The sequence below is a fragment of the Cololabis saira genome, chromosome 13 (assembly GCF_033807715.1).
Source record: "Cololabis saira isolate AMF1-May2022 chromosome 13, fColSai1.1, whole genome shotgun sequence".
Taxonomy (NCBI): Eukaryota; Metazoa; Chordata; class Actinopteri; order Beloniformes; family Belonidae; genus Cololabis; species Cololabis saira.
The window spans coordinates 42,347,454-42,370,992 of NC_084599.1; the positions used below are offsets into that span (position 1 = coordinate 42,347,454).

General features: G+C 40.3%; 1 protein-coding gene across 1 annotated transcript in view; it reads right to left on the minus strand.

The window, feature by feature from the left end:
• Positions 1-319: 319 nt before the first annotated feature.
• b3galt2 (UDP-Gal:betaGlcNAc beta 1,3-galactosyltransferase, polypeptide 2) overlaps positions 320-23,539 on the minus strand; it is a 28,131-nt gene continuing 4,911 nt past the window's right edge. The window contains 6 exon segments of the mRNA XM_061738882.1: positions 320-533; positions 535-714; positions 716-847; positions 849-1,238; positions 1,240-1,371; positions 1,374-2,030. Of these exon segments, the coding sequence (XP_061594866.1) occupies positions 327-533; positions 535-714; positions 716-847; positions 849-1,238; positions 1,240-1,371; positions 1,374-1,709 (1,377 nt within the window). The 5' untranslated portion in view covers positions 1,710-2,030 and the 3' untranslated portion in view covers positions 320-326.

The window sequence follows — 23,539 nt, forward strand, 5'->3', positions numbered from 1 at the left end:
TATTGCTTATTGATTCATTTTGAATTTTCTGCAAACCGGCCACTAGGGGGCCGGCCCAATTTGTTTGCAGTAGTTTTTGAAAACCTTATGTCAATACCTAACACCATGCTAAATATCAAAAAACTTGTCACCAAGTGCACGATTTTCATGAATTCCCTCCCAGCGATGGCCCGTACCGCTCAGCCAAGTTCCCCCATTCTCCTTTTTACAAATAGCTTGATAGGTTTACGGTAATTTTTTTAACTAAAAAAATAGTTTGGATCATCAACTGTATACAATACCAAAAACAATGTGCTTTTCCCCCATATTGTGAAATAGTGCTAGAGTTATATATAATTCCCCGTCTCCAGCCCCCGTTCCGGTGCGCCCGTCCTCAACGGAGGCCTCTCTCCGTGAAACTTGCGGTGTTTGTACCTGCCGTTCTTCTCCTTGTTAATGTTGATGCAGGCGTTGTGCTTGTTGCTCTGCAAGTGGTTCCAGTACTTGATGAGTTCGTTGGGGCTGAACTGATGGGACGTGATCAGGTGGCTGTACCTTACAACTGGAGTAAGAGAACGCGCCAGTGGTTGAAGAGAACTCGTTGGGGGGCGGCGCCGGATCGATGCGCAGTTTGGCCAGGCAGATCCCCACGTAAACGTCCTCCAGGTGCAGCCTTCGTATGCTGAGAGAGGCGTGGTAGATCAGCTCGGCCATGTCCCCAGAGAACACGTACCCCCGTGCCCGAGCAGAATATCGGGTAGCGCTCGCTCGGGTAAAGCTCCGGTGGCATGTACCACTTGCTGTCCTTGTTTCGGTTTGGTGCGTAGCCCTCATCAGGTACCCCGGTGAAGTACCTTTGCTTGGGCGAGTAACTCGGGCTTCAGCAGCTTTTGGATGAGATACTCTGTATTTACAAACATATCGCTGTCTGTCTTCATCACGTAGGAGACGTGTGGGCAGAAGTTGGCCACCCAATCCATGCCCATCAGAGTTTTGATGGTCAGGTTGTAGTAAGTGTCCTGATAGTCCTGTTGGATGATGTCGTGGTAAACGCGGCTCTCTTCCTCTATGTTGCTTTGAAGGAAGATGTCCGAGTTCTGTCTTGTGCCGAGAAGAAAAAAGCCGAACGAACCCTAGACCCGCCGCTGCGCTCTTCGTTTCCCCCACGTCTGTCGAATGGCGTTGCGCGCATCAATCTGTCCGGGTTCTGCAGCGATGAGCAGGATGAGGAAGGGTGTGTTGTCCCTGCACTTGAAGGGGCTCGTTCAAGATGTACCGGTAAGGCTGCGCGCTGAGAGTCTCCCCTACATCCATCTCCTTCTGTAAACTGTTGTTTGTGCTCATCGATTCCCCAAGGCCAATGGCGCCCATCCTGGATCCCCCTCCACCTTCAACCCCCGCCTCCCGCCGGCTCTCCCGCCGCCCCCCTCCACCTGCTGAGAGCTGAGGTTGAGCGGAGACTTTGGTGCTATGTACCCTGTTTCCCTCCACAGGCTCCTCAGAGAGTTGCTTTGGTTGACCTCCCCCTTGGGACTGCGGAAACCCCTGACCGTGTAGGCCAACGGGTTTTCGCGAAGCCCACTGCGTCCAGGCAACCTGTCCTGGTGGCTGAAGAATAGGAAGAAGGTGAAGAGCAGCGCGAGGAAGAATAATCCAGCCACATGGGTGCGAAAGAGCGACCGCTTGACGGTCCAGGTGATGGGGCAGCAGTGCCGCCGTCTCCACTGCATGGTGGAGGTCGGGGTTGTCGGAGGCCGCTGCTGCTCGAGAATCGGCGGCGGCAGTCGCGTACAGTCCCCTCAACCATGTGGTTGTCAACAATCTGATGGTTATCTGACGTTTGCAGACGGGTTGGAAAGTGTCTCTCGATGGGTTCGGGGTAGCGTGAGAGCCCCTCAGTTTAGAGAGTTGTTACAAGCAGCAGTTCTCCAGTCAGGGAGGCTTCTCCCCCGTCTGTTCTTTGGCACCCGTCGAAAAACACAGGGTCATACTCTTTGTTTCATCTCCTTCAAGTTGTGAGGGTCAGCTCTTCAGTTTCTGGTCCATCTAATCTGAAATGAGACAAAAAGAGAAACTGAGAAAACAGTCTGGGAGCCACAGGCGAATGATCAGAGCTGCAGATGTGTGTGTTTTTTCCTCCCACATGTGGGGAGAATGGATCGTAATTCTTGATAACTTTGTGTACTGACTTGTTTCGACGACACAGTAATTCTAAATAATCTTCTTCCAGGTTGAAAACACTCACTTGAAGCTTTTTGTGGCTACGGCCCCAGAATGGCAAATGTCTCTCTTGGCAATTTGACTTAATAGAGAGACTCTGAATCAATGACAGAACTATTGTGTGTGTGACAGGGACGGGGGAGAAAGAAACAGCAGCCTGTGGCCTTTGAAAGAAGAAGATTAAGTAGTGAGCTCATCTCTGCTGCCGTCCAGCTACCAAGGAAAATACCACTGACAATTACACAGTGATGGAAAATAAGAGCATCTCCGATTTCATCTCAAGACTTTCCTCGTGAGACTATTTAAACATTTCTCAACTGCAAAGAAATAACCAAAAAATAAAGGGTGGAAACGTTAAGTTGGCATTGTGGTGCAGAGCATGGTGCAAGAGTGGCTCTCTCTTGCGTGTCATTATTCAGCGTGACGCCTTGGGCTGAAGTATAAACTGCTGGTTTCCTCAATGTGGTGCCAGCTAACTCCTCTCTGAACCACACGGGCAAGCGAGTGTCATCAGCCCCCAACTACAGATCGGCAGCAAGGGGGGAAATTAATCTGTCAAAATGAGGTTTCAGGGTCCACCAGGCACCGTTGTCGATCCCCCCCCCGCCCTCCGGGCAATGACAGCCAATGCTACGCGTTCAGTTTCAGCCTATCAATGCCGTGTTTGTCTCGGTGAAATCACCCAAGACGTATGAAATCGAACACATGGGCACTTGCAGACATAGTAGCATAGACAAAAGTCAACTAAAAATCTATATATGTGATAAATAACTGCATATCAGTAATTTTAGGGAGTGTAGCACCCTATAATGTAATAATTTCCTGAAAATGTAATAAAATTTGCACTTAACTCAATCGAAAATGTAATAAAACCCAATAATGTAATAACTTCCCCAATAATGTAATAAGATATCCTGATGGATATTGTAATAACTTTTTACCGATAATGTAATAAGTTATTAGGAATTTATTACATGGTACTCAAAGTCTGCAATTTAACCCAATAGTCATTCTGTTGTTTCAAATCCAGCGTAAATAACATTCTTAGATACTTAAAACACAAAATGTAGAACTCTGGACTGAAAATGAACATATATATTACATTATTTTGTCAAGTATTACATTATCAGTTTTGGGAAAAAAAAGAAAAAAAGACCCACCTGAAAATGTAATAAATTCCCCAATAATGTAATAAGGTATTAAATTATCGGTAAAAATGTTGTTACAATATCCGTCAGGATATTTTATTACATTATGGTGAAGTTATTACATTTTCGATTGAGGTAAGTGCAAATTTTATTACATTTTCAGGCGTTATTACATTTTCAGGAACATTATTACATTATAGGAAATTATTACATTATAGGATGCTACTGGAGGCATTTATCATGTGAGTATAATTGAGTAAAAAGATTGATAAGTGATTGGAGGAAACGTAAGACATCAGGAGTCTTACAATATATGGACCAAAAGTAAAGAAAAAATGAAGTATCACTGAACTGAATTGACTTCGGCACAGCAAATAGATAAATAGTTCTTTATTGATCGGACGCATAACATTTAATAGGAATATCATTGTTTATGTATTTACCAGGATTGCGTGGCCATAAATTCCCCTGATTACGCTACTTTCTTCTGAAAAGGTGAAATAATTTTTTGATTTATTAATCCAAAAGACGCTGCTGAGCAGGATCTACAAAAAACACAAGCGCTTACCAGAAATCAGACAGGACACAAGGGGATAGAAAGACAAGACATACACAGAAGGCTTGACAAGACACAGGTGCACACAATCAGGCCAGAGGGGAACAAGGACACACAAGTAAACGCAAGGAGACGGAGTTTCAAAATAAAATAGGAACTAAATACCAAAACTGTGACATAACAGCACCTTCCTGAAGCTTTTTTGTTTTTATCTGAGCTTTGGGGTGAAACTTAACTTTTCCGTAAACGGGAACATGTCATATTTATGTAGAGATTAAGCAAGAGTTTAACCTAGAACAGTACTTACTATGTCAAAATCAAAAGTATAGACAGGCCATTTGTAATTTTAGGACTGTGACAAAGTGGGTGAGAGCACACCATGGGCCTGATTTACTAAAGGTTTGCGTGCGTAAAAACGTGTGCAAACTTGACATCACCCGCAAACCAATGTGCCAGCTGATCTACTAACAGCGTGCAAAGAGGACTGCGCCTCTCAAATGAGCAAAATAACACACGCTATTCATTTAGTACTTTTGCCCTGATGAATAATCAATATGGGGCGTACCCGCCAGAAATCCTAAATACTGGGAGGGAAAGATGCAAATAGGTTAATTTACCACACGCAATGAGATTTGCCAAGCCTGAAAGTAATTGCGCGTATTGTGATTGCGTCTGTATTTAATACGTTGAAAAGGAAGGTGCTAATCTGCTGCTGCTGTTATTGTGGCAAGGAGGCGACATCCAAAATCAAAGAATACGCAGAGAGAGAGTCTTTATTCTGCTGCATGCTATTTTAAAAATGGTTTTATTAAAGGCCACTTTTTCTTTAGTTCCTCGCCTTATATCTTGCCACCTTCTTTTCTTACCAACTGCATTTATTCTATCACAGATTTTCTCCCATATTGCGTTTCTTTTGGTAATGTTTAAATTTCTTTGCTGTAGTTCATGAATGTGTTTATTTGCCTCTTCCACTAATTTCTCTAACTCCAACTCGTCAAATTTCATTTTGCGCTTGCGACTATCCTGCTTTCCATCCAGACTCTCCATTTAACTCTCTCATTTAAATACATGCGGTTTGCACCTGTTATCAACTGCGCACGCATTCTTAGTTGATCACCCGCAAAACACGCAACAACAACACGTGCAAACGTTTTCAGTGCACACGCAATTTAGTACTCTTTATTTAGGATCTTAGTAAATCAGTGTCACCATTTCAGTCTACTATCTTAGTCCATCCAAATTCAACCGTGCTTGTTTGTTTTGGTTATAGGTTTATCATTCTTTCATACCATGCAGGCACATAGTACCCCGGGTTTGTTTGTGTTCTCAATTATTGCACTTAAAATAATACAGAAAAGTTTTGTTAAGTTTAAAGTAGTTTATTTGTTCAGTTTTGTCATTTATCATGAGGTTGATTATGTTACTTACCATACCCACCAGGTTCCAGTGTGAAAAGGAGGGAAAAGTGCAAACACTTCCTGTATTTATACCCAGTGACATCATTAGTGATGTCACTGGGTTGAACCATGTATTGGGGAGGTACATTTTGGATTTGTTTTCTTATGGATTTTGATTGTTTAAATTGATTTTGTTACTTCAATCTAATAAGTTAAATGTTATTTATAAATTAGGCGCCTTTTTGAAGAATGTCCTTCCTCTGTTTAAATGATTTAGATTTTTATTTTTTTTGGCCAAATTGAGTATTTTAGTTGAACATGTACAGCCTGCCACTTGCTACAAATGTACAAATGTTTGTGTTCTTGTGCTCCGTACCATGTAATCATGGTTGTGAGTTAAAATAAATGATTGATTGATTGATTGATTGATTGATTGATTGATTGATTGATTGATTGATTGATTGATTGATTGATTGATTGATTGATTGATTGATTGATTGATTGATTGATTGGAAATCACACTCATGTTTATTTTCCAGTGTTTTAAAAAGAGAAAGGACCCTCCTGCGTCACTGGTCAACCACAGCCTTCTGATGATCACCAGATCCACTAACCTGTAGGGCTGTAACAATACACTAATCTCATGATACGATACAATACACAATACACGATATTGAGGTCACGATAACGATACGATATTATAGCAGTATTTTTTTTAACAACCTTGAATGAGGAACATGAAAAAATTGTCTTTTATTTGAAATATACAAAATACAAAACAATGTGCATTACAGTTTGTAATGCTTTATAACTGTTTAAGTTTTAAAGAGAAAGCCAGGCCAACCATTTTCCACAAACTGAACTAAAAGTAAATGTCAGGTTTGCATTGAGCATCTTCAGTTTCATACAAGTACAAATATTTAGCCACAAAGTGAATAGTTTCTCTCATGTATGATTTGACTTTTTTCTTTTACAGAAATTTAACAACTAAAATTAAATAAATACATACAATTTTACATCATAAAAAAGATTGATTCATGTTCACCTTATAAGTGTAAGAGGGAGATTTATTTTTGTTAAGAAGGTTATTTTGGTAATTCAGGGTTCATTATTTTATAAATATATTCTTTATATTCTGATGTAAATCAGGGACTATAATGACACTAGTCAGTTTATCTGTAGTGATTAGTCTGTTTTAGATTGGGCGGAGTGATACGCCACAGTACGGCACTAGCTGCTGTGTTGATGTTCTAAAATCCTACACTGTTGAGGGACATTAAAGTACACTGGAACTCAGCAGAAGTTTCCCCGTGTTTATCCTACTCACGACCCCAAAAAGGTTTAATTTAATAAGGTAAGGCTTAACTCTATACCAGCCTTACATCAGTAAAAGTTCAGAGCTCAAAACCCCCAAGAGTCCCGTGATCGGGACCAAAACGGTACTAGTTTCTTCTGAGCGGAGGAAGATTTTGGTCCACGGGTCGAGGTGCGGTCGGCACAAATACGTGGCACGATATATTGTTACACCCCTACTAACCTGGTCATCTCCCGTTAAACCCCCTTCACTCATTAAAGCTATAATCCGGATGCAGCTGCGCTAGCAGACCAGCGCCAGGTGGAAAACCATTTAGGATTTGTGATCATTTGCTGATTAGCCAGGGATAATAAATCTGTCCCCAAGTCACAGAGGAAAACAATCAGTTTGGAAAAGCACAACATTTACTGTTCTTTGCCTGTAATTACATTTGCACAAATACTGTACACATAATCATCTTTTGCCATCATGAACACGCACAGATAATTAGTGGAAAAACAGGATATGCCAGCAGAAATTAGACTCTGGTGAATACTAAAGTAGAAATCTCATCTGCTTCCTTATGTGTTTGCCCGTCTCTTATTAATTTGGAGATATATTTTTGTGCAAATATGACATGCTCGGGTCTGACGAGGAGTTTCTAAACTTACAGTTTTGATTCCCCCTATGTCTGCTCATTTATCCTGACAAGGAACGCTCTAACCTTTCCCGGCGCGGTTGCTTACTCAGTGCGAGCAATTACAGGAGAACGAGAGGGGCCAGGCCCGGCTTTGTTTTAAAGGTTAACACACTTTACATCCCGGCACATCCAGCGCTTGAGAAATTTCCGCTGTCGACTAAATGAACATCTAGTTACACGAGCTCTGATGAAGAGTGCGTGCAGGGGAGGCCCACGTACGCAGAAACGCAGCGACGCCGCGACATCCGCCCACCCACACACTCCACGCGCCGGCCACCGCGGACGGCTTTGTTTGGCCGCTCTCTCCACGCAAATGCCAATTTCTCTGGGAGGTCAGACACCCCGTTTCTACTCTTTTAGCCGTTCTATTTACTCTGCCGACGCTTCTCTCCTCACAATTCATTTTTCTTTCCTCCCATCAATGTCAGCTCTATGGAAGCCAATTAGTTACAGCAGCACTAATTAAAGCCCCAGCGAATACAGCAGCGGTCAATAATCCCAGCGTAGAGTGAGAGAGATGCACGGGCGGTGACGTATCGGGCATATATTAGTGCCAAACTCTCGCACCAACGTCAGATTCAAACCCGTTAGAAATGCTAGAACTTGAAGATGGGAAAATGGGACGTTGCTTTCTTTACTTTTCTGCCTTCTCTAGCATGTTTCTGTGATTTTATTCCTCTCATTCCCTCCCCCCATCAATGCCTGTAATGCAGTCAGGACACGGTTTTGTCAATGAGGCCACTGATGTAACCAGTACTGGAGTTGTAAAATAAAATCAGGAAGGAAGGAAAGAAGGAAAGAAGGAAGGAAAGAAGGGAGGAAAGGAGAAAAGAAGGAAGGAAGGAAAGAAGGGAGGAAAGGAGAAAAGAAGGAAGGAAGGAAAGAAGGGAGGAAAGGAGAAAAGAAGGAAGGAAGGGAGGAAAGAAGGAATGAAGGAAGGAAGGAAATAAGGAAGGAAGTAAAGAAGGGAGGAAGGGAGAAGGAAGGAATGGAGAAAAGAAGGAAGGAAGGAAAGAAGGGAGGAAAGAAAGAAGGAAGGAAGGAAAGAAGGGAGGAAAGAAGGAAGGAAGGTAGGAAAGAAGGAAGGAAGAAAAGAAGGAAGGAAGGAAATGAGGGAGGAAAGAAGGAAATAAGGAAGGAATGGAGGAAAGAAGGGAGGAAGGAAAGAAGGGAGGAAGGGAGAAGGAAGGAAGGAAGGAAGGAAATAATGAAGGAAGTAAAGAAGGGAGGAAGGAAGGAAGGAAGGGAGGAAGGGAGAAAAGAAGGAAGGAAGGTAGGAAAGAAGGAAGGAAGAAAAGAAGGAAGGAAGAAAAGAAGGAAGGAATGGAGGAAAGAAGGAAGGAAGGAAGGGAATTAGGGATGAAAGAAGGAAATAAGGAAGGAAAGAAGGAAGGAAGGAAGGAAGGAAGGAAGGAAGGAAGGAAGGAAGGAAGGAAGGAAGGAAGGAAGGAAGGAAGGAAGGAAGGAAGGAAGGAAGGAAGGAAGGAAGGAGAATTAGGTTATTTTGACCCAAAGACGGAACAAGGGTTAAAGTGCAAATGAATCTTCATGTTTAGCTGAACTTCTCTGTTTTATGGTTTATTTATGCAGAAAAAGGCACATTTCTGACGGACAGAAATTATCTATGGGGACAGATAATTTGTGCTGATTACAAATAATATAATATATTACAAATAATAGCAGTGACCAAAACACCTTCAGAAATACTGCAGGAATGACATAGCAGCAGTTAAATGCAGCCTTCTGTAAGCTTTAAATATCCACTGGGCTTACATCAAATACATCAAAACACAACAATAAAAAACACTTTTCTGAACTTATCAATATGACTCTGTCCTTCACAGGATAAGTAAAATGGATCACTGCAAAAACTCAAAATCTTAACAAGAATATTTGTCTTATTATGGGCATGCCAAGTAATGGCATGACCATATTGCAATCGTCCAGAATGGCCCAAAGGGCAATGTTGCTAGCATTTTGCTAACAAGCTAAAGTCGCAAAAGTCTCACGTCACACCAGCGGGTGTACAGCATGACCCCGCTCCGATGTGGAAAAAATCCCCAAAAAATTAAACACGCCCGAAAAAATGAGGAAAAACATGAAAATGAAGGCGATATAATGGTATACAGAAAAGGTCCCTTTTCTTCCTTATTATTATTCCGCAACGTCCACCCATGCATGGCATACATCGTTGGATGCGTCTCGATCGTGCCTCGATGGGCATTACTTTTCTCAGTCAAAAGTGTTACCGTGGCAACACTAGATGCCAAAAAGAAAAAAAAAAGGCGAAAATTCGGACGCTTATTGCTCGGCCGGACTTTATCGTAGAGACATCGTTCAAACTTTCAAACACTCGGCCCGATTGGCACTAACGGACCGTACAAGCTCATTGTGCCATTTATTACACTTTTTGCGATATTGACTTTTCATTTCTTTCTTTATTTCCGTTTGACTTTGGACGCTTGTTGCTAGGCAACAGATTATCGTACAGACATCGTACAAAGGTTGCCAGACTTGGCACGCTGTGGACTTCAACATATTCAAATTTCATGAAGCTGTGATTTAAGGAAATTTTATGTCAAAATCCATGCCAAATGGCCCCATTCATTCGGATGGGGTTTTTTACCACGGTGAAACACAACCACTACAGCCCCAAACCAAAGCAGCGAGAGGGGACGAATGGGCAGTAGGGCATGCCCATATCAAAATTTCCTGAAATTTTCTAGTTTCTAGTTAAAATGTCTCTTTTTAGTAAAAAAAAATCTCATTACACTTAAAACAAGACTCATCACTGGAAAAACACAATTTTCACCTGTTTCAAGTAGATTTTCACTTGAAATAAGTAGATAAGCAGATTTTCCTACTTATTTCAAAGGAAAATGTACTTGAAACAGGTGAAAATTGTCAAATAAGTTATTTTTCTGGTGTTATTTTTCTGGTGATGACTCTAAATGTTGAAATAGCAGTAAAACCACATTCATTGATGAAATGACATAAGGGATGGAAAGGGGGGATGGCAGTTTTACAGGGGGGATGATTTGGACCGTTTTTATTTCAGGGGGGGATGCCATCGCCCCTCATCCCCCCTCAACTCCAGTACTGGATGTAACACAGAAAAAAACACAGAACCGTGCGATGGTAACACATTTTATCCTCTGGATAAAAATAAAAAATAAAAGTCCAATTTGGGAGCCCATTTAGCGAGGCTGCTCACTGAAGATAGAGGTTAAATTCAACTTTATTGAAACAGGCCTGACTGATTACGTGGCTGGCTGCGGCTCCCATTCCGCCTAATAATGCTGCCTGGAAGCAACAATCCTCATTGAGCCAGGACACGTATGATTTATTCTAATCCTGCAGAGGAAGCTTGCAGCGCCTCATAAGAATATTCACCACAATCACGACTGTGGGAACGTCAGGAAAACGTCCACATGTTCCACACACGGTTTCCTGTTGGAATATTAACCTTTGTACTGTCTTCGGGTCAAAATGACCTCATTCTCCTGTTCCTTCCTTCCTTCCTTCCTTCCTTCCTTCCTTCCTTCCTTCCTTCCTTCCTTCCTTCCTTCCTTCCTTCCTTCCTTCCTTCCTTCCTTCTTTCCTCCTGCTCTCTCCTTCCTTCCTTCCTTCCTTCCTTCCTTCTTTCCTCCTGCTCTTTCCTTCCTTCCTTCCTTCCTTCCTTCCTTCCTTCTTTCCTCCTGCTCTCTCCTTCCTTCCTTCCTTCCTTCCTTCCTTCTTTCCTCCTGCTCTTTCCTTCCTTCCTTCCTTCCTTCCTTCCTTCCTTCCTTCCTTCCTTCCTTCCTTCCTTCCTTCCTTCCTTCTTTCCTCCTGCTCTCTCCTTCCTTCCTTCCTTCCTTCCTTCTTTCCTTCTTTCCTCCTGCTCTCTCCTTCCTTCCTTCCTTCCTTCCTTCCTTCTTTCCTCCTGCTCTTTCCTCCTGCTCTTTCCTTCCTTCCTTCCTTCCTTCCCTTCCTTCCTTCCTTCCTTCCTTCCTTCCTTCCTTCCTTCCTTCCTTCCTTCCTTCCTTCCTTCCTTCCTTCTTTCCTCCTGCTCTTCCTTCCTTCCTTCCTTCCTTCCTTCCTTCCTTCCTTCCTTCCTTCCTTCCTTCCTTCCTTCCTTCCTTCCTTCCTTCTTTCCTTCTTTCCTCCTGCTCTTTCCTTCCTTCCTTCCTTCCTTCCTTCCTTCCTTCCTTCCTTCCTTCCTTCCTTCCTTCCTTCCTTCCTTCCTTCCTTCCTTCCTTCTTCTCTTCTTCTTTCCTTGACACTAGACAGCACAAGGGTTAACTGAAATAGTCTAAATATTGATCAAACTCAAATAATGCTGTTTATTTTACTCGACTAACAACAAAACACCTGAAGGATCTTTATCTGACTATTATGTAAAGCAGAGCAAACAAAAACCTCTTCACATACGAGAGGACAGAAGCAGTTGTTGTTTCCCCTTTTTGTTCTAAAAACAGACTCATAGTCATAATACTTCTCTTTTCTATTATTAAATAGCCTTATGTTTTCACAATCAAATCCTGAATGTTATTATTAACCTGAAATTTGAATAAAGACTGTTATTCAGCGTAACACACATCGCATTGTTCTGAATAAAGTTGCTTTCTTCAATGAAAATTATGACTAAATATCGTCGTCAACAAACCTTTATCACCTGAGGAAAACGAGACGAGACGCAACGAAAATGCCGGTCCATGTGACAATAACGATAATTAAATATGTAATGCAATATCGTAGAGGAATAAAAACCAGACTAAAATGTAGATTACAAAATAAAAACTCTGTCTTCATTTTCGTTGACCGTGTGGCAGGGTGGAGAGGTTGATGGGACAACGCGCACCTGTGTCCCATCCGCCTGAGTGGTGCGCTCTCCACCCTGCCTGCCTTATAAGGGAGAGCTGGACAGCAGCGAGGGGGTCGGAGGGGCTGCTAAGAAGGTGCTTCTGCACGTGTGTGTTGTTGAAACTGGTCTAATAAAAGGGTCTGCACGAAACTCCGTGTCTCTCCATCCTGTCGGTCGGGCCCCCGTAGCACTCGCCGTGCTACAGACCAAAACGAGACGAAATGTTCTACCAAAGATCCTTAATGTCCATGTTTGAAGTAGTTTCCTCTGGTTTAGTCTTTAAACCAGTTTAGTCTTTAGATCTTTGGAAACACTTTCCTACATAGACGTGGAAAAGAAAACCCAATGTGTCGTCAGAAAAGAAAAAGATGGGGAGAAATGTGGAAAAATACATATGTTGTCTTCTGTATCTGGAATGAATGTATTCTTGAGTCTATAAGTTAACATATAATTAAAGCTGTAAGCAGCGATGAACGGCCCTCCACCCTTGTGCACGTTCAGGCTGCAGTGGAAGCTTGTATGACTTGATGTAGATTCTTCAGGCCTGGACATTTAGTGGATGAAACCACCCACGACTCTCTATATCAAACCATTCAAAAGTGATGGCAGAAAGTAGGAACTATCCAATATGGACCAATCAGATGAAGGGTGGACGCGCTTTTTTGGCGGTCTATCGTCGCCACGGTAACGCTTTTGAAAGAGAAAAGTAATGTGCGTTGTTGCAGGATGGAGACGCACATTTTGATGTATAACACACCTGGGTGCACGTTACGGTTCGGGCGAAGAAGCGGCCGAAGAAAATGACATAAATTGCGCCAAAATTACACGATTAATTCAAAATGGCCGAATTCCTGTTGGGTTTCGGCCATGGCTCCAAGAGACTTTTCTTTAAGTTGCGACATGATACAGGTGTGTACTGATTTTCGTGCATGTACGTCAAACCGTATTGTGGGGCTTGAGGCACAAAGTTTTCTAGGGGGTTTGAGTTCTTCCTGTTTCCCATCTGCCCTGATTGTCTGCACCTGTGTCTCGTTAACCCTTGTGTATATCTGGTCTTGTCTTTCTCTTGCTCCATACTGTTTTGTCCTCCATGTGCCATGTCATGTTTTTCTGGTTTTGTCAAGTTTGGGTTCTTGTTTTGATTTTTGGATCTTGCATTGCAGCGTTTTTAGTTTAAATAAATCATCATTTTTGGAACTCCTGCCTTCTGGTCTCCTGCATCTGGGTCCTAATCCAACCTTCCTGACCCTAACCCTAACCTTGTTTGAATTGTAAAATGGGTTTGGCTAAATACAATCTTTGACTAAAACTAGACTAAAATGGACAATTCTGACTAAAATAAGACTAAAATGACTTTTAGTCGACTGAAACTTGACACAACTAAAAGGAGAATGAACGTGACCAAAAACTAATCAAAACTAAAATGATAGCTTGACCCAAAGACTAAACTAAAGCTAGAATTGAAACAGGCTGACAAAAACAACATTAGTTCTGAACATTAACTTTCATTATAGTTCTTTTGTTGAGCTTTTAGTGCTGCTGTACTTTGACCTCAGCAGAAAAACTGGTTAATTTCCAATCCAGGTCCAGGATCTGGTTGTTTGGGACTCGGTGGCTGTACTGTGTCTGCTAGAAAACCGAATCATGCAACACACGTACAGTATGTGGTTCATAAACTGATGCAGCCGTCAGCTAAAGATGACTTTTCCATTAACATTTTATGCTTCACTGACCGAAGTTTTCAATTTGGCTGGAAAGAGGTTGCGATAATGTCAACCCAAGGAAATAAAAACTGGAACGTTCCTGGTTTTATTAAAGTGTGGTTGTTGTTTTTTGTAAGGAAATGTTTGGATTCTTTTTAAGGGGAACTTTTGCCCTGAGATTGAGTATTTACTGTTAAATACTATTACTGGTGCAATGAATGTCTCCTTCTGCTTTACTTTGAAAGCAGGATTATCGACAGCAGCTCTGCTATCTTTTGGAGAGACACGTCCAGAGCAGACGGTCCACACGTCTTCTCTGAGCTCCCTGATCCCGTCCCTGTCTCAGTTTTAGCTGAACTCCTTCTGAACAAAGTCAGGGCTGTGAACCGTTTGGTTTCAGGGAAGAGCTCAATAAGACCGACAATAAATTCAGCAAAATTGAGGTGAGAGTGCGGCCGTTTTTGTTCTACCTCTTCTTCCTCTGACTGAGGCGTCATGTGGTCAGTAAAACCAAAAGAGGAACATCCTTCACAGTCTGGAGACAAGTCTGACCAAGATGCAACGGGAACAACGGGGTCAATCGGAACGGATGAAACAGGAAATAGAAATAGGCTTTGATCAAAAGTCAAGGGAAGGATTTCTATTTCAAAAGCTTCATTGTAGTGCTGGGCGGTATGACCAAAAATTTATATCTATAAGGAAATAGACTGGCCGCTCCCGTAACAGTTGTGGTGCAACAGTTACGGAGCGGCCAGTCTATTTCCTTATATTACAACGTCGTTATTAATTGTTCGTTTTTTTTCCCACTTATTCCACCAAACACCGAAAGTGTTTTTTTTGCCATTTTCGGCCGAACAATTTTGCTTACTGAACAATCGGTGCATCAGTCTACTGCACAAACTCACAAACAGTGTCCAGCGGCGCTACGTTCCCAACGTTGTGTAGCTACTGTACATACTCACCGGTATTACGGTATATGAAAAATTCATATCATAAGAAAAATAAACACCGGTATTCAGTATGAACCGGTATACCGCCCAGCACTACTTCCTTGTATATCTCTTGTAATTTTGGTGCTAGGATATCTATATACCAGTGACGTGCGGTGAGGTTCATGGTTGGTGAGGCCATGACTTCTTTAGTGTCAGATTTACAAATATATAAACCAAAAAGGGAAGCTTATTCAACAGGTTATTTCATATCTCATCAGCATCCTTCACAAAAAAACACACGCACGCGCGCACGCGCGCACACACACAGTACATATTTCAGATACGTAAAGGTAAGAAAAATGTGCATTTGCTCTACACCCTCCATGTGTAGGCCGTCGCAATTCTATAATTCATACAAAATAAATGAGTATAGACTGGTGTACAAAACCACAGATTTAAATTTTGACCTTTAGTGAAATATTCAGTTGTTTTTAAAACGTTTAATTCTGATACTTTAATCAATTTAATACAGATTGCTCAACAAAAAGCATGAAAAGAAAAACAAATAATATTTTATTTAAGGCCAAAATTTGGTTTTTAAATATTCTATTGTATTTTTCTTAATCTAATCTCTTTTTTATAAGATTGAAAGTGTTTTTGGTCTTACTTTTATTTGTAAATGAAGTCCATGCGCCTGTCCTTCGCCACAAAAAACCTCTGTTACTTTGTTGTAAAAGTCCTCCTTATTTTAGTACGTGAGCGAACGGCGTTGGCTCACGTTCGCCCCCTTCAGGTGAGGCAGAGTACTGTCTGCCTCACCCTGGGCCTTTTTCACTGCGGTTTTATTTCCCATCAGCGAAACTAAATATGTCACTAACAAACATTAAACTTTAATGGTTAAAGACATTAGCCAGACTGTGGAAAATCAGGTCAAATAAACGTATCTGCAAACTTTATATTGGCGACATGCAGAGATACGGCAACCAGCCACGCCAATCACACGTATCAACCCAGTTTGTGATGGATTGCGCAATCAGAGCTCAGCTCGTTGCTGCCGCTCCTCACGTTTCAGCCCCGTATTTGAACAGGAAATAGGCAAATTCAGCGATTTTGACTATAATAAATGTTCGAAATTAGTCATACATAAAGATCAGTGGACAAATATTAGTATAAATTTGATGTAGGGCTGGGCGATATGTCAAGATTTTAATATATATCAATATATTTTCAAACGCAATATGGTATGAGACAATATCGTTTATATCGATTTAATTTTTTAATTTTTTTTTTTTTTTATTTTTTTTATTATTTTGATATAGCTTATTTTGTGACAAATTGACTTGAATGTTTTATTTCAGATTTGCACAAATTTTTTGTTATTTGCACAACTGTCAACCTCAGTGGAAAAGTCTGCCTGTTACTGTCTACATTGTATTAATTGTACAGTGTATTTTAATGTAATTGTTATGCAGGAAAGGGATATTTGTTTTATTTTATTCAAGAAGCATTTTTATTCTATATATGCAGGCAGTTTATTTTTATTTCATTTGTTTTATACATTTTGATATTGTGCAGACCTCTGACAGGTGAGGCTCTGCCTCACCTGTCATCATGGCCGCACGCCCCTGCTATACTGCTTGTAATATTCCACCTGGAATCCGTCAAGGCCCGGTGACTTCCCCGATTTCATACATGAAACTGCTTTCCTGATTTAATTTTCTGTTATTAAATGATCTAATAATTCCACCTGTTCAGGTAACAATCTAGGCACATTAATATTAGAAAAAAATTCTGTCAATTCTTCTTGTTTGAGATTGATGTCTGATGTATATAGTTCTTTGTAGAACTGTTGAAAGACCTCATTTATTTCTTTTGTCGAAGAGACTGTTTCCTAAAGAAATAGGCTTTCAAAATAAAACAGGAACTTGATCAAGAAAATAGGAAATGTAGAGTAAAATAGTGAAACCTGAACAGGAAACCCTACTGACATTTACGCAAGCATTCAGTCGCTATGTTCATCATTTAGAAATAAGAGAGAAGAAACATACAACCGAGGTCTGAAGCCATAAAGATAATTCAAAAACATTTTTTCTGCAACTTTAAATCCAAATTGTGTAATATGAAGCAGTAATTTAACTAAATAACAGCCGTTGGAAGTCATTGGATTGACATCAACATACATTTTCTTCTTAAACAAACTCTTGTTGACCCACCGATGAAATAATTTAGTTAAATAACTGCTTCATATAACACAATTTGGATTTAAAGTTGCAGAAAATGTATGTTTCTTCTCTCTTTACTTTAAATGATGAACATATGGCATAAATATATAACTTTTAACAGCAATTAAAACCATGTTAAACATGTTATAAGACTCAAGTATTAACATGTTTCATCTGGAACAGCAGTAGCATTCCCAACACTTTCCTTGGCTACGAGTTGTGAGGAATTTCCAAGTATGCAGCACTAGTCGATGTATTTGTTCCTTGAACATTAACTAGAGTTTCTTTTTTAGCCGGATGCCAGCTAAACAACGCTGGGGAGAGAAACGCGAATGACGTCACCATGCATTCACGCCCAGCAGAAAAACATGGCGACAAAGCGGCATAAACGCTCGAAAGTTTGGTTACATTTTACCAAAATGGATGACAACAGGGCGACTTGCAATACTTGCAATGTGGACATTTCAACAAAGGGAAGAAACACTAGCAACATGCAAATGCATTTGCATACACAGCAGGCAATAACTTTGAATGTGTTTGATTTGTTCTGTGTCCGGAGTGAATCTTCTCAACCTGCAGCAGCGACGACGTTAGCTAGTCCTCTGCTGTTGATACTGCATAACTAACAAACTAACACTGCCTATCATGTTAGTGCCATTTGCCTTATTGTAAAACCTGCTATTACTAACTACTAACGTTAAATGAATCCCTTCTCATGCATTACATTTAGATGACCATGACGTAGTGTGACCGGCTCAGGGGCTACCGCTACCGCTACTGCTACCGCTACCGCTAGCCCAAGGCTGGGGCGTCTTAAGACCTCACTGTTGACCTCACTTGTACTTTTTTGTTCAAAGATATAAAACAAAGTTGATGCTAATCGACCTGTTTGTTTCTCCTTTTTTCCAAATGAGAATCGATAAAGAATCGAATCGAAAATGGAATTGGAATTGGAGAAATCTTATCAATTCCCATCCCTACCCTTGTGCATTTAAAAATTGAGCTTAAAAGTTTCCTCTTCCATGAAGCTTGTCGTCAGAGTTAGCTTGACTGCTGCTACAGGCCCGGATGGCTGGACGACCTCCCATGATGCACTGGGCCCTTCTCTTTCACTCTTGTATGTATATTCCATGGCTACTGCTCACTTTGGGCTTCTCCTGGTTGGTCTCCCAGCATGCATCCCTGCACAAATCTGTCTGGATTCTCTTTCCTGTTCTCTCACACCGCTGTTTTTCCTTGTGGCCGTTTTATATCAATTCATATAAATATGGTTTGCATGGAACTGCAATAACACTGGATTCTGATTAGACTGAATCATAAAGTTTCACTGTCATGAAAGGAACTTGTTGCATGTTATCAGAAGTGCCTTTGCATTACATGTCAAGTAACTACAGTATGGAGACTATGCAATGCTGAAGTTTAGTGAACTTTAAACTTTACACTATGTCTACTCATGACCATAGTTTTGCATTTTGAGACATAGAATTAACTGACACTATGAAAGCTTTGCAGTGGGTCTTGTTGGTGGCCAGACCCAACAATCTTCTTGGGCCAAAGGTTTGGAAAATGGTTTCCATCCATCTTTTTAGGGCTGTTGTCACACATACAGTACAATAGCTGCTTTGTCATCGCACCGCTGCCAAATAAGTTGTTCTGAGTCCGTGTTTGTACCTGCTAGCCGGCCCAGCAGCTCACACACTTCAGTCCAAACCACTATTTCAACTACCAACCTCAGGAATAAAAACGGTCCAAATCATCCCCCCTGTAAAACTGCCATCCCTCCTTTCCATCTCTTATGTCATTTCATCAATGAATGTGGTTTTACTGCTATTTCAACATTTAGAGTCATCACCAGAAAAACAACACCAGAAAAATAACTTATTTGACAATTTTCACCTGTTTCAAGTAAATTTTCACTTGAAATAAGTAGGAAAATCTGCCAGTGGGACAAGATTCATCTTCTTATTACAAGCAAAAAAATCTTGTTCCACTGGCAGATTTTTCTACTTATTTCAAGTGAAAATCTACTTGTAACAGGTGAAAATTGTTGTTTTTTCCAGTGACTAGTCTTGTTTTAAGTGTAATAAGATTTTTTTTACTAAAATGAGACATTTTAACTAGAAATAAGACAAATATTCTTGTTAAGATTTTGAGTTTTTCAGTGATCCATGTTACTTATCCTGTGAAGGACAGAGTCATATTGATAAGTTCAGAAAAGTGTTTTTTATTGTTGTGTTTTGATGTATTTGATGTAAGCCCAGTGGATATTTAAAGCTTACAGAAGGCTGCATTTAACTGCTGCTATGTCATTCCTGCAGTATTTCTGCAGGTGTTTTGGTCACTGCTATTATTTGTAATATATTATATTATTTGTAATCAGCACAAATTATCTGTCCCCATATGATAAAATCCATCATCCCCCCTGATTTTTTTTTTACAACTCGAGTACTGTGAATAACGAATAAATGAAGTGAAACTCCAACAGGGCCGAGGTGTCACAGAGTCTCGTTGCAGCGTTGCACCTTCTATGAACTCGCTCTTGTCCCAGACAAGTTTAAACAACTTCCAGTTATGCACTTAGAAGATTTGAATGTTAGTACCAAATTCGGAGGTGGCCTGGCGGGTTTTTTAAGAGTGTAAACACACCTTTATTTAACCAGGTAAAAAACTCATTGAGATTAAAACCTCTTTTTCAAGAGTGACCTGGCCAAAATGGCAGCATAAAAACAATACAACAACATACAAACAGAGACAGTCAGTCTCACATTCCGGGGAAACAATAGTAAAACAATAGTCAAATTTACACAACGGGGCAGTCACAAGAACCGAGAGAGCTAATTTCTCTGACTTTTAAAATTGATTTGAATTCACCCAAGGATACTAGATCAACCAATTTCAAGTCCTTCTCTCATCATTCCAGGTTGACGGGGCAGAAAACTGGAACGCCTTTTTACCCAGTTCAGTTCTGGCTCTCGGGACCTGCATTTGAATAAAGTTCTGTGAGCGCAGGTTCATAATGGCTGACGTTTCTACACATGTGCACACACAAATATGTAGGGAGACGTCCCAAAATGGATTTATAAAGCTGTTATTCATTGATGAAGCATTGTGACACCGTGGCTGACCTGAAACTCCAGCTTCCTACCCCCTGCAGGGGCCACACCTTGGAACTAGCTTCAACAAAGACTTGAACCACGGGAATGCCATATGATGAAGTTCCTGACTGACTGATATGTTAATACCAACTCATTTGGCCACAGACTTGAACCACGAGAACTCCCTATGGGGTAATTTACAACTTAGTGACAGTCATGCCAAATGCCCGATACCGGCATTTGGCCACAGATCACATCTGACAGTAAATTGCTTTTTGTCTCTCACTTGGCTTGTTTATTCCTGCCTTTTGTGCTTTGAACTTATTGTATAAAAGTCATGATTCCAACCACTCTGGGTCGGCACACCAACCCATCCATCATTACAGTATAATGTATTACATATAAATCATCCATTCTTGGGATGACTCTGCAATTCATACCAGGACGAGGGAGCGAATGCTTTGAAGGAACGTTCCCCAAAAACAGTTGGGGTACGAGGAATAGTGAACATTATCGATCTGTCCTGCCTGTTGACTTTGGAAACCAAGAGAGAACACAAATAAGAGCTCATGTCACACAGGATGGCCTTACAAAGAAAACAATACCAGTGTTTCCATCTACGATTGTACAAAGAAGGCCAGCCCAACGGTCTCATAACGACTACAGCGATGAGCAGGAAAACCTGAATCTGTTATAAATCTTAATGCTGCATGATACACTGAATCAAGTATTGATACAAACGTTGCCTGAATCAGTCTTTTTCTTGCATTAAAGGAGAAAGAACTTTTGTTTCTATAATAGAAAGCCAGTTTAACCCAGAGTTTCTTTGTAAGACACTCAATATGGTACATAAAAGATGGATTTCCATGCAAGTAAAATCCCAAGTATTTGTCAATCACTTTCTCATCTTGTGTAACAACGTGACAAGCTTCCTCCGTCTTCCCTGATTTTTAAAAACACATTATCTAGTTTTGTCAGGATTGAGCTCAAGTATTAATTGATTAAGATTCCTCTGAATAACGTTTAAAGCACATTGTAGCTTTTGTATGGCACCTTTTAATGTACAAAATAGTGTCATCTGCATAAAAGTGAAAATTGTCACAAGTTACATTTTGACAAAAGATATTGATAAATCCTCTAAGCTAACTATTAAGTGTTTATACACTAGTTTTATTCCAAATATCAATTCATGACACTCGATACCTTGAATATTACCACTGCACGTGTTTAACTATCTGTTTTAGTTGTAGCTTTCACTGATTGGCTATATTTTGCTTCGTTTCACCACTAGATGTCATTAAGTCTTACACTGCTGTGTGAAGCAGCACAAGGGACTTTCTCTCAGGAAACGTGGTCTTGATCAGCGGTTTCTCAAACTCTTTGGGGTCCTGGACTAGAGTTGCCACCTTTCAGAAAGAGAAATAAGGGACGCCCCGATTTCAGCAGCGCAGGCACAAAAAAAAGGGACATCACCAAAACTTCTAAACTGCATAGAAATGTATTTATTTTATATGAAAAAATAAAATGCTTTGATTTAAAGTCTAAAGTGCTTTAATAGCGTTGAACTTGCATGACTGTAGAGACAGACAACCATACTAGCAACGGAAATATCCTCCTATGCTACGTATGTCCACATCAGCCAACATGTAGAATATAGACTAGTTAATTTATTTCAATAATCCAACTAGAATATGGTGTAAAAGTTAATTTATTTCAATAATTCAACTAGAATATGGTGTAAAAGTTAATTTATTTCAATAATCCAACTAGAATATGGTGTAAAAGTTAATTTATTTCAATAATTCAACTAGAATATGGTGTAAAAGTTAATTTATTTCAATAATTCAACTAGAATATGGTGTAAAAGTTCATTTATTTCAATAATTCAACTTAAAAGGCAAAACTAATACATTACATAGTCTCATTACAGGCAAAGCAAGATATTTTAAACCGTTATTTGTTATAATTTTGATGATTGAATTGTTTATTGAGTTCATAAAATATTCTAATTTTTTTAGATTTTTTTGGGGGGTGGGTTATAAACTGTGAGTCATAATCATCAACATAATAACAAATAAAGGCTTGAAATATCTCACTTTGAATGTAGTGGGAAATAATATATTTGTTTCACCTTAAGTTGAATTTACTACAAATGAAGTTTTGCAATATATTCAAATGTTCCGACCTTCACCTGTATATTACTACATAAATAAATAAGAGCATAATGTGTGTCTGTATTGGTTCAATACGGAACGCAACTTTTAATTCCCAATTACGTAAAGATTCCGTATTTTAAGGGACGGGTGGCGACGCTATCCTGGACCCCCTGCAAGTTTGTGATCAACTCTGCTACGTCAGGAACAAGCAGTCTTTGTTTTACTGTACTGTTACTGTGCTTATCGTCATCTTACATTTCCTTCCGGATTAATAAAGTATCCATCGATCTATCAGTCTTCTTTGTTTTTAGGAAAAATATTTGTAACATTATTGCAATTTCAAGCGCTAACTTTAACTTTGCAGGTTAATGAGCTTTCTACGGTGACCGAGACCCGCCATTGCTGAAAATAAAAGTAACGCTGCAAACAGAAACAAACGCTGCTGCAAATTAAAGAAACGCTGCAAATAAAATAAACGCTGCTGCAAATAAAATAAACGCTTTGCAAATAAAATAATAAACGCCGGTGCAAATTTTAAAAAACGACGCAAATAAAAAAGCCACAACGGAAGTGAATTACTGGGGACTATTTTTGCTGATGCACCGGTGTTTTTTATGTGAGAGGAGAAGAAGAAGACGAAGAAGACGTAAGTAAAAAGGAAGAAATAAGAAGAGCGAGGAATAAGAAGAACAACGAACGAGAAAATAAGTGAAAAGGTTAATGTTCAACGTCGCTACGTGTAAATTTTTTCGTATTCTTCTTCTCCCCTCACACAAAAACACCGGTGCATCGGCAAAAATAGTCCCCGGTAATTCACTTCCCTTGTGGCTTTTTTATTTGCGTAATTTTTTTTATTTTTATTTGCAGCGGGGTTTCTTTATATTTTCAGCGTTTATTTTATTTGCTAAGCGTTTCTTTTATTTTCAGCAATGGCGGGTCTCGGCCACCGTAGCTTTCCCCCCAAAAAGCTTCCTGTTGGGGGAAAGTTTGTATTAACAGTGTCATCCAGTAACTTCAACAATGCAAACGGGTGCAAGATTTCTTATTAAAATACAATAAATGATGAATGTGAAAGAAAAAAAGAAGGTCATGTTACTCTCCGTAGTTTAGGTAGATAAAGGTCTCGCTCACATTTGGGTAAAATAATAATCCATTTCTATAAATGTTCTGTATTATCATGGACCTCTTGCATTTACAACACGGGCCACTAAGGGCCCGCGGACCCCGGGTTGAGAATCACTGGAAAACCAGCCAAAGTAACTTTGAACTCCGTCCTGTGACACGTCAACGTGAT